Raw genomic sequence first — 12,345 nt, 5'->3', positions numbered from 1 at the left:
CATATTTAATTTTACACCTTTATAATAATCAAGGGCAGAGGCGCTCAGCTATCGGTGCCCTCGATGAACAAGGAAGAATATTATACAATATACATATATAAAAAAAATACGTTTATAAATAAAAATAAAAGATATATAGATTCTCTCAATTTTAATGGGATTCTTGTTCCCGCACCAAAACAGATAATTATATTCTCTAATACTGTCTTTAGTTTTTGAAAGAAATAAAAAAAAATTTGTAATGTTTCAAATCTATTTAACTATTCGCTCCGTGCGTGACTGACGCGACACCTACCGCCTTCATCTGACAGTTTTGGACCTACCAATTTTCAGGTTAAACATATGACATATGTTTAACATTGTTAAATACATGCGAAATTGATAATTATTAATAATTAACTTTTTAATTATATTTTTTCAGTTTATGTACAAAATAAATGTAGTATTAAAAACTGGGTTTCTCAAAATTCATCATAATATATCTTTTTAACCCCAAACGGAAAAGAAATGGAAAATTCTAGTACTGGCAAATCAAGTTTTTCACGTGAAAGAGCATATAATTAAAAACAGTAATAGTAAAAGTTATGATATAAAAGCTAAAGTCATCAGGCACTCTGCAGTTAGCTTGAAGCCTTATAAAATATCATTTAAGGTAAATTATTTAAATTTTTCCTATTTCAATTGCATAAAAATGAAGTTATGTAATATTGACTTTTTCATATTAATAGCACGTATCCATCTTTTTCTTTTCTCTAATTTATATGTAATCTTTGGGAACCTATAAAAACTACACTTACTATTTTTGTTATTATTAGCACAATTAAATACGCAACATGTATTTGCACACAGTTTTGATAAAATTTATGCGTAAAAAGGTAGGTCCAATTTTGTCATATTTCGCCGCTACGCACGCTGTCATCGTTTCAAGGTACCCCTACCATGGTCACGCACAGAGCGAATTGCGTCTCAGTTTTTTATATGTCAAGTTAAAAATGATATACAGGGATGGAAGTCCAAAAAATGAATGCGCAAGAGATACATCTTATAGAAAGGTATATATGTTGCTCTTTCAAATAATAATGATCAGTATTATGAGACTTATTTAAAAATTAGATAGTACATCAGATTTTAAAAGGTTTACGCTAATTATCACATTTTTTTCATTTCAGACATATGGCATTTACGATTAATTTTGCTTAATTTTTACGTAATCTTTAGAATGTATTTACACAATTTTCAAGATTATTTATTTTTTTTTTTATCACAGTACTGTGAAAATCAATTTGAATAAACTATTTTTCTTTAAAATCAAATCTTACCTAATACTGACTAACTGACAAAATACTTATAAACAACTACAAAAAAAGTTATTTACTATCTTTAACAGGAATTTCCACTTCGGGTAAGTCCCATTAGGGATAGTAAATGTCATTAAAACGCCGCAAGTAAATAGCTGCAAAACAATACCGAATAACGCTATAATCTTTACTTGTTATAATACATACGAAGACACCTCAACAGCGAAATATTAATACCTATGCTAACGATTCAGGTATACTAACAGTCGGCAAAAATAACCAATGAATGAGAAAGTAGAGAATAAAAATCATAGCAGGAATCATATAATACAAAAATTGCTAGCACACCTTACTAATAGCTGAAATAAACTTACTGTTAAGACTTTTTTGGTGGTTTAAGGTTGGCAAAGGATCTTGGAGGCAGTATGGGTTGCCGATGCTCATACTGTAATAAAACTCCGAGTAATGTCCACTGTTCCCGAAGAAAGAGTCAAGGGTTCTACAAATAGAACTCATCTTCTGATAACAAATCCTACTCTCACGTCTCCAAAGGCTTTTGCCGCATAGCCACTGGGTGCTCATCAATCGACAGTGGATCAAATATTTACAGTCAAATAGATCTTGAGTAAATCATGTGAACATGACATTGATGTTCACAACTTGTTTGTGGACTTCAAACAGGGATACAAATCAGTCAAAAGGAACAAACTCTATAATATATTGGCTGAATTGGCAATACCACACAAGCTAATTAGACTCATTAAAGCCACAACGGATGAAACTCAGGCATGTGTACGAATACAAAACCACCGGACAGACTTGGAGATGGGCTGGCCCCAACTTTGTTTAAACTGGCACTGAAGTATGCGGTTAGGCAGATGCAAACTGGACGAGAAAAACTACTGACCAACCAAATGGTTCAACCCGCTGCTTATCATCATCATCATCACTGGCTCGACAACCCTTTTTGGGTCTTGGCCTGTTTCAGGATTCTTCTCCATTCTGATCTGTTTCGTGCCTTTTTTCTCCAGTTTTTTATTTTTAAGGTTGTTATATCATTTTCTATTTGTTCTAAGTATCTCAGTTTCGGTCTTCCTCTTGTTCTTTTTCCTACTGGGATCTGTTTGAATATTTTGTTTGGTATTTCGCCCTCTTCCATTCTTTCTACATGTCCTATCCAACGCAGCCGTCCTATTTTAATGAATGTAACCCGCTGCTTATGCCGATGATATTAATATTATGAGTAGAACATCAACACGAGCACAGAAAACATACACAGAAAAAACAAAAATAATGATACAGACGAGAAGAAATATAGTTCCACAAAACATTATACATGAAGATGACATTGAAACGGTTGGAAAGTTTACATATCTGGGAGTAGAAATATATGCCGACGGATCAGAAGATGGAGAAATATGGAAGAGAATAACACTCCCATATATTTCGGTCTAAAAATGTCCACCGAAATAAAAAGATGACAATCTATAAAACCTTAATTCGACCAATAACATGCTATGGCAGTGAAGCATGGGTCCTGAAAGAAATATCCAAAAGCAAACTCGACACATTCAAAAGGAAAGTACTGAGGAGAATACTAGGACCTGTGAAGGAAAACGGAATTTTCAGAAATCGATACAACAAGCTTTATCAACTTTATAAGGAAGTGCCACTGACAGACTCCATAAAAATACAAAGATTGCAATGGACCGGACATGTGATAAGAATGGGAGAGGATAGGCTACCAACAAGAGCACTGAATGCTAGAATGCAGGGACAGAATGAATGAAGAAAGAATGTAGTGCCGTAGAAGAAGAAGAAAGGATCTTGGAGGCAGTATGGGTTGCCGATGCTAATACTGTAACAAAACTCTGAGTAATGTCCACTGTTTCCGAACAAAGAGTCGGGGGAGTTCTATAAATAGAACTCAACTTCTGCCAACAAATCCTACCCTCACGTCCCCGAAGGCTTTTGCTAGTAACCACTAGGTGCATGGCGTACTGAACCAGACGAGAGGGGGTAAGAACTAGAATATATCGGCTAAGAGAATAAACCCTGACAGAAAATTCTGCTCCTCCAGGTTGAGAGTTGGGCAATGAGCCGGTATTACCGTAAAAAGTACAAAACCACGAAGAAATAAGCCTCGGATAGATCGGTTTTATTGAGGACGACTTAAGCAAAGAAATATGTACTACGCACTCGGTACCTGGAACGTCCTGACACTGAATAAACCAGGAGCTCAGGTATCACTACTTAACGAGCTCAGAAAACACAAACTTCGATGGTCTGGTCATGTAGTGAGAATGGAGACCGAAAAATTACCAAAAAGAACCCTAGATAGTAAAATGCAGGGTGCAAGACCAAAAGGAAGACCACGGAAAAGGTGGGAGGATGAAGTGGCAGCAAAAAATTTGCTAAACGTGAGAACCTGGAGATCGGCGCGGGACCAGCAAGGTTGGGGCATAGTTTGGAGGAGGCCAAGGCTCGGTTTGGGCCTTAGCGCCATTGGAAAGAAAAAGGAGACTTTTTAATTGAAAAAATAGGAATAATCATGAATAATGGAAGAATGCTATGATGAATGCAACATAAAGCAAGGAAAACCAATAAATATTCCAAAACCATATAAAGCAGCAATACAACATACCCAAATATATGCCACAGAAATAATATCACTAGCGAAACTAAAACCAGAATCCTAGAAACAAAAGAAATTCCATGATAACTTAAGCCAGTCTTGTTTACAGTACATTTGATGTTATACCTAAATTCTGAAATAATTTTTAAGCCGTAATTTATACCGTAAAAACTCTCAACTTCAAATTAGATTTTATTAAACTATCTGTCTGAATCGTTTTTAATACACTACTAGCAAAATCTGACATACTATCAACAAAATTCATAAAACATAATTTTTTGTGTATAGATCTTTCTTTCTGTATTTGCACAAACCCTTACCTTCCCGAAATCCACTCGAACCCCCCTTTTCCTAATTTTGCTCGAAATAGGATAAACCATGTCGAAATAAAAATTTATCAAATAAAAATTATCAGTGCACCACGACATCTTTACTATCCGACGTGCTTCCCTGTCGTGTGGGACTCAAAAGTTCTTGTCTATCACGCTCGCGCTCCCTACCAGGTCTAAATGCTTCTAAAAGGGCTTGCACTCGATCTTCCGATGGTTCCCATCGCTGGTGGCCGGCCGAATTTTGCAACCAGACGATGACAGTGGCGTGAACTGAACGGACGTTCATCTCCGATCTAAAAATTCAATAAATATGAATCAAAAGTTTAATTAATGAGATGTATCGGGTGTTGCAACAACTTGGAATACTCAAAATAACTTATTTGACGTTTTTTTAGTCACAAGACGCAATCACAATTATATATTTGTAAAAAGTATAACACAGTGAAAATAATAGTTTAGTGAATTTCTCATCACTCCTCCTTAATTAATAGGAAAATAATAACGCACTACCATTTCTGGTTTAGTTATTTTCAAAGTAGGATACAGGATATGCAACCAAAGTATACAGAAACAAACAAATATTTGAATTACCATCAAATCACAACATAAATATTACAAAGGGTGTCATCATATCATTATATCACATACCCCAAAATAAAAAACTCTATACTATATTCGCCTAACAGAAAAGTAGAATATACAAACTAGGGATGCGTGATATATTCATTCCAAGTATCTAGAGATGCTGAAGAGGTATCTACTTGTTACAAAATCACTTATACTGTAACTGATTATATACAAAAGCGTATCAAAAGTAACAAGTAGAAACTCACAAGTAACGACAATCTACACCTCTAAACAAAGACGCATAATTTGCAGTTTTAACAGATATGGATTCAGTAATCCTTACGAATCATATTTATGTCTGTTGAATTATATAAATATAATTTTTACTTAATAGCTCTATATATGTGTGTTGGTATATTTATAGTGTTGGTTTATGATTATAGTGTTATTTAAATAAACTATGAACATTTTTAAGGTGTTTGCTGTTTTCTCTCAACTGAAGTAAGTAAATTTAATATTATTTTGACTCTATTATAATAATTATTATGATGATAAAAGGGTTGCAAGTGTGAGTCCATAATTGAACAAATATATTAAAAAGGTCAATACTCACAATCTAATATTTACTTTCAAAGTTTTACAGAAGCGATCGGTTTCGAGGCTTACAATATTTGCCTCATCCTCAGGCCCAGCAAAGAGTTTGTTTTGTCAAAAAACAATAATATAGATATCGCCAATAAGAAGTTTTCCGCTTACATTCAGGGTACTGTCTGTCTTCATCTTTTCCTTTTGACACTATCATTGTATTGAGGTGATATGTTGATCATTATATATGTATGTAAATAAAAGGTCTTACAAAATAAAGACCTTTAGGTCTTAACCTTGTAAGAACCTGTGACAAAAACAACAAAAAAAGGACATCCTACTGCATAATATGTGATTTTCCATCTTCCACAAGTTTTTAAACTATATACAGTCCGGATGTGGCAGCTTATACTGTATGTGTATTTGTCTTTAACTACTTTTAATTTTATTACAAACCAGAAGAGAATCATACCTTTTTAATAATAAAAAAACTTTGACAAAAAAAACTAGAACATCCAAGAAGTATTTTAAGGATCAAAGACAACAACCTTTAGCAACAGTTACACAGTTAGAACACATTAATGCTCTACCATATTCCCAAGAGTATTTTATTTACAACATATATTATGATCAACATATCACCTCACTACAATAGATAGTGTCATAAAGGAAAAGATGAAGACAGACAGTACCCTGGATGTAAGCGGAAAACTTCTTATAGCCGATATCTATATTATTGTTTTTTAACAAAACAAACTCTTTGCTTTGTCTGGGGATGAGGCAAATATTGTAATCCTCGAAATCGGTCGCTTCTGTAACACCTTGAAAATAAAGATTGTGATTGGGAGTATTGACCTTTTTAATATATCTGTTCAATTATCTATTATCTATTATTTTATTAGAATATTAGCCTGTAAATAATATTTTGCAGGTTTGTATATACAGTCACTAAAACAAATTAATATGTCGGACACGGATTCTGCCGATGAACTCGGAAACATACCTTTAACTCCCCCCAAAAAGAGATCTAAAAAAGGCCATTTAAGCGTAGACGTTAAAGAAATAATTGTAAATGTGTATAAGCACGAGTTACAAGAAAATCCGGCGTTAATATTGTCCGCTGTTGAGAAAAGAGTAGCCGATAAAGTTGGAGTATCGGATAGTTCTGTGTTTAAAGTTATTAGAGAATATAAAACTACACACACATTAGTTGCACCAAAAAAATGTACCACTCGTAAAGGCAAACTCGAATCTGTAGATGATTTTGACAAGGTAGCGATAAGAAGAATAGTGCATCAATTCTTTTTTAGAAATGAAATTCCCACGATAGATAGAGTTCTACAACAGGTCAACGACGACCCCAATCTACCTGATTTCAAACGTACTACTTCAATTCAAATTTGAAAAACCTAGCCGGAACAGTATGCTTACAGACAGAGATGACCTTGTAATCTGGAGAAGAGAATTTTTAAGGCAGATAAAAGATCATAGGAATGGCAATCGTAAAATATATTATTTAGATGAGACTTGGATTAACGCTGGTCATACTAAATCAAAAACATGGATTGATAAGTCAGTCACCTCATCCAGACAAGCATTTTTGGATGGACTCTCGACAGGTCTGAAAAATCCATCAGGTAATATTTTTTGTTGAACATTGAAATTGATAAATAATATTTGAATTTTTAGGTAAAGGAAAGCGACTGATTATTTGTCACATAGGCAGCGAAGACGGATTTGTTGCTGACGCTCTATGGAGTTTTGAATCAAAGAAAAGTGGAGATTACCATGAGGAAATGGATGGAAAAGGTTTTGAGAGTTGGTTTGAAAAAACGTGACCCAAATTGGAAGCAAATTCTGTGATTGTAATGGACAATGCGTCGTATCATTCCAGAAAATCTGAAAAGATCCCCACCACATCTTCTAGAAAAGCGGATATCCAAGAATGGCTACATCTAAAATGCATCCCCTTTGACGACTCACTTCTCAAAGTGCAACTTTTAGCACTTGTTAATCAACATAAAAAACAGTATGATAAATACATCATCGACGAAATGGCGAAAAGTCAAAATAAAATTGTTTTAAGATTGCCACCATATCACTGTAAGTTGAATCCCATAGAACTGATATGGGCAGATATAAAAAATTATGTAGCAGCTAAAAATACAACTTTTAAGTTTGCCGACATGAAAAATTTATTTCATGAAGCTCTGTCCACCATAACTCCGCAAAAATGGAAAAATTGTGTACAGCATGTTACCCAAAAGGTGGAACCGAAAATGTGGGAGTTAGATAATTTAGTAGAAGCCAGAGTAGATTCAATTATAATAAACCCTGACGATGATAGTACATCAAGTTTCTCAGAATAATATTTTGCACTAAGTTTAAGTATTTGTGGATTAGGCCTACCGGGGAAACCACATAAAAAAAACGCACCATTATCACTCTACCTCTATGGTGGTGTGGAAATGAGTTTCTCTTCTTCTTGTTGTGCCTATCGGTGACGAATGTTGGCGATCATCATGGCAATCTTCACCTTATCTCCCACAGCGCGGAAAAGCTGCATAGATGTTGTGTTGAACCAGGTTCTTAGGTTCTTCAACCAGGACGTTCTTCTTCCTGGAACCCGTTGTCCAAATATTTTTCCTAGCAGGATGGCTTGTAGAAGGGTATATCTGAATTCATTTCGCATAATGTGTCCAAAGTACTGTAACTTTCGAGATTTGATGGTGGTCAGTACCTCACGGTTCTTCTTCATTCTTCTGAGGACCTCCTCATTGGTGACTCGGTCAGTGCACGGGATTTTAAGTATTCTCCGATATAGCCACATCTCAAATGCTTCCAATTTTCTGCACATATCTTCGTTCAAGGTCCACGATTCAACACCATAAAAAGAACAGAGAAGACGTAGCATCGCAGCATTCTTACTTTTATACCAAGAGGTTGTCGCTCTTGAAGAAGGCCCCCATCTGGTTGAAGGTGGATCTAGCTTTTGATGTGGAAATGAGTAGCAATGATAAATAAAAGATACGAAATAATTCGAAATTACATAAACAAAATGGAATATTTTAAAAATGAAAAACTGTAACCCATTTTACTCATTGTACCTATGTACTTTTCCAGTACTTATTTTTCGTAATTCGATATTACTTATATGTACATAATAGTAAAAAGTTTTTTTCATCATTTTCAAAGAAAAACTTTCGTTTTACATCCGCAAAGTATGTTCGTTTGTGCGTTGTCGCCTATGCAATACTTTGGGGACGATCTATCGATGGATTCATATATAGTTTTGTCTCCTGAATCAAAATCTGAAAGCGGCATTTTGATATCTCGAACCATCTTCGACATAACCGGCATCAAAGTCAAAAATAGTGATGTCACAATTCTTCTAAATATACATTCGTTTCTGCTGACACAAATAAATGTTAAATCGATATCGAAACGTCGACTTAATAAATTTTATTTATTAATGTTAATGTAATGTTAAATGTATAAGTCTATCTACCCTATAATTATGCATAAGTATTTTCCCGAACTTTTACACAAGAAGAGGTCTCTTTTTATATCATTAATGATAATATTATTACTTATTTCCAAATATTGGTCTTAAAGCGTAAAATGGATAAAAACAACTTTCTATTTTTTGCCTTTTGATTAATACCACAATTAACTAATGATGTGTGAATGACAGTTTACAAAAATATTATTTAAGTATACTTCTTTGAAAGATTAATCATTGATTACTATTATTTTAACAGTAATCATAAAAATTATAAATTAATTCATTTCAAATTCAGATGGTATAGGCTGCTAGAATCTTAATACAACCCTGTACAATTATATAAACATCGGGTTTCGCGTGTTATGTGCATGCATTTGTTGACCGCTACTTTTCTGTTAAATGGATTTACTTTATCAAAAACACTTTTTTGTAAGAAACAAACTTGTTAACGATAGAGTGGTAATGTTATTCAAAATTATACTATACTTACTTGCTTAGTACGTGTTGAAATCCATGCCTAAATTCGTGTTCGTACGCCGGCACGATCACTTGTCTCCTTTTAAACTGACTCGTTTCGAGCCTCTGCAACGCAACGGGAGTTGGTTCCCTGTAATCGGGCATTAAAACTATAAAACTTAAGGGTTCCGGACTGTCGCTCAATAACCGCTCCATGTGGTCCACGGACGCTTCCATTAGTTCTTCGCAGTAAGGGGGATTCGCTTCGAATGAGCCCGAAACTGCCTTCAGCTTGAGAAATGACCTAAAATTTAAATTAAATATCTAAAAATCGTGTGACCAACAATTTTATTTCGTTTCTAGATGGTCATACAATGTTATGAAATTGATCAAAGGAAAGAAGAAAGAAAACTCGTGCATTAGTGCAGTGAACAGTATATAGTGACCAGGGGGTTCAGGGGGCTGAGACCCCCGATGCTCTGATGAAGACTTCAGAGAGGAAGTCGAAAGCTTCTTCTTCTTCATGTGCCATCTCCTCTAAGAAGGTTGGCAACCATCATGGCAATTCTCATTTTCGATACCGCTGCTCTAAAGAGGTCAGCAGAAGTGCAGTTAAACCAAGCTCTCAAATTGTTTAACCAGGAGATGCGTCTTCTTTCGCGACTCCTTCTACCCTGTATTATTCCTTGCGTTATTAATTGCAGCATGTTATAACGCTCGCCCCTCATGACATGTCCCAGATATTGCAGTTTTCTGACTATTATTGTATTGAAACTTCTTTATCTCTTCCCATTCTTCTCAACACCTCGACATTTGTGACTCTATCCACCTTTCTGTAGGCCCATAACTCGAAGGCTTCTAATCTGTCCGAAACATCTTTCTTTAATGTCCAAGCCTCCTCATAAAATAATACGGAGAACACGTAGCATCTCAGAAGTCTTACCTTTAAAGAAATTGAAATGTCCCTGCTGCAGAGTACTTTTTTCAGTTTGTTGAAAGAATTTCTTGCCTGTCCTATTCTTGCCTTAATCTCTTCTGTGTACTCATTATTTTCATTAATTATTGTACCCAGATATTTATATTTTTCAACTTTTTTAAGTTGTTCTCCATGTATTGTTATATGTTCTTGGCGCTGTTGGGCTTTTGTAATTACCATAAATTGTGTATTTTTTGTATTTAGGGACAGTACGTTTTCTTCACTGACTTCTACCACTCTGTCAACCATTTGTTGTAAATCCTCAAGACATTCCGCTAATAAAATGTGTCATCGGCAAACCGTATATTATTGATTGGTCGGCCATTTACTTTTATTCCCATAGTTAGTGCTTCCAGTTCTTCCCTAGTATTCCCACGAAGCACTTCTAGTGCTTAGTACTTTATGGTTACAACTTGGATGAAGTTCATTTTATATCAGGTTTAGAAAGAATCATAATTTTTTTTATAAGACAAAGAAGGAAATTAATTGTTAAATAAATTTTCTTTCTTCTTCTTCTTCTTCAGCCTTCATTCATCCATTGTTGGACATAGGCCTCCTCCAATTGTTTCCACGCTTCCCTATCTTTTGCAATTCTCATCCATTGCTTTCCAGCTACAGCTGTTATATCGTCTATCCATCTCTTTTTGGTATTTTCTTTATGGTATTATAAATAATAATTTTCCTCATTATCATTCCACTTACATTATATTTTAACAGTCAATAATATGGTTAATTGGTATTTCTGAATCTTATTAAGAAACCACTGAGATTATTAATATAATTAATCATCTCATTAATATTAATTTAAACTAAAAATTTTATAATAATGTATACTCACCCTCTACTTCCGAAATAAGAATCACAATCGGCGAACGCCGAACAGTACTGTCTAAAATAACAATTTAGAGGTGATGCAAAACATTCGAAGGTGACACCAAAGGCTCTGTTGAGACACTCAAAGACTGTAACCGGCAGACTCTGTTGCGTGTCTTGAACATCAGCATTGGCGGTGTTAGGTGACGGATTGACACCTAGAAACGTGGCGTATCTTTTTAGTACCACCCAAACTCGAGGGATGAACAGGTCGAATTTCCTATCGTCGAAGCAACTATGCCTATAGAGGTGTTCCTATAAAAACAATAATAACATAAATGACAGTTTTATTGAATTAATAAGATAAAAGCGGCGATTATTAAAAAATAATACTTTAATAAAATGTAATAAACTACATGTCTATAGTAAAATTCATTAACCGATGCAGGAAGATGTAAACATTACCACGTGTAGGCCTGCAACAGGGCCGCATTTGGGATTATCTTTTTGTTTAGTCAGAATATATATTATCTTATAAAATACGAAATTTATATTTTAATTTTGCAAAAGTGCTCGACAAAGAACCTGAATGTTTTAGTTGATATCCGATAATAGGAACCATTTATACAGGGCAAAAAAGCCAATAATTTATTTTTTTTGCCAACAATTTTATGTACAGAGTGCCTGCAAAAAATATAAGTTTTATTTTTAATTTTTACTATACTTAGTTGTTTGTACAATTCTAAAAAGTTTCATAATAATAATAACAAAAAAAAATACTCATTACTCAATTATGTTGAAATAATATATATATATATATATATATATATATATATATATATATATATATAATTATATATAATTATATAATTATTAATATATCGTGACTCGTCACTGTTAAATTATCTAAATCTGAAAATTTTGGGGAATGCATATGTAGGTACTATAAATATGTCATCAGAACAAAACGTAAAGTCTATAAGCTCTCATCTTTTGAAGATATTCTCTTGGCCACATCACAATGTCGTCTCTATCTAGCAAAAGACCGTTTTTTCCCCTACGTTTGTATTGAAAATTAAGTTTTTCAATATTCGGTAAAATGTGATTTTCGAAAAATTTGGCAAATCAGGGTCATAGTTCACCTTCTTTAAAACCCTATCAACGGTGGGTATTTCGTG

At 34.2% G+C, this 12,345-nt stretch overlaps 1 protein-coding gene across 2 annotated transcripts in view; it reads right to left on the bottom strand.

Annotated features, from left to right (window-relative positions):
- Pcif1 (Phosphorylated CTD-interacting factor 1) overlaps nt 1-12,345 on the bottom strand; it is a 44,295-nt gene that overhangs the window by 15,504 nt on the left and 16,446 nt on the right. The window contains exons 7-9 of one of the 2 annotated variants that reach the window (XR_011950285.1): nt 11,193-11,482; nt 9,413-9,682; nt 4,254-4,558 (exon numbers count right to left, since the gene is read on the bottom strand). Coding sequence is in view for 1 of the 2 variants with exons in the window: in XM_072525318.1 (XP_072381419.1) it covers nt 4,345-4,558; nt 9,413-9,682; nt 11,193-11,482 (774 nt within the window). In the remaining variant the exon portion in view is untranslated. Of the gene's footprint in view, nt 1-4,115; nt 4,559-9,412; nt 9,683-11,192; nt 11,483-12,345 lie in introns of those variants that run through there. The other variant, XM_072525318.1, reaches the window with a different exon arrangement.

The sequence above is a fragment of the Diabrotica undecimpunctata genome, chromosome 3 (assembly GCF_040954645.1).
Source record: "Diabrotica undecimpunctata isolate CICGRU chromosome 3, icDiaUnde3, whole genome shotgun sequence".
In the NCBI taxonomy this organism is placed as follows: Eukaryota; Metazoa; Arthropoda; class Insecta; order Coleoptera; family Chrysomelidae; genus Diabrotica; species Diabrotica undecimpunctata.
Note: the sequence above shows the minus strand (reverse complement) of the source record. Positions and strands in the feature narration are given on the sequence as shown.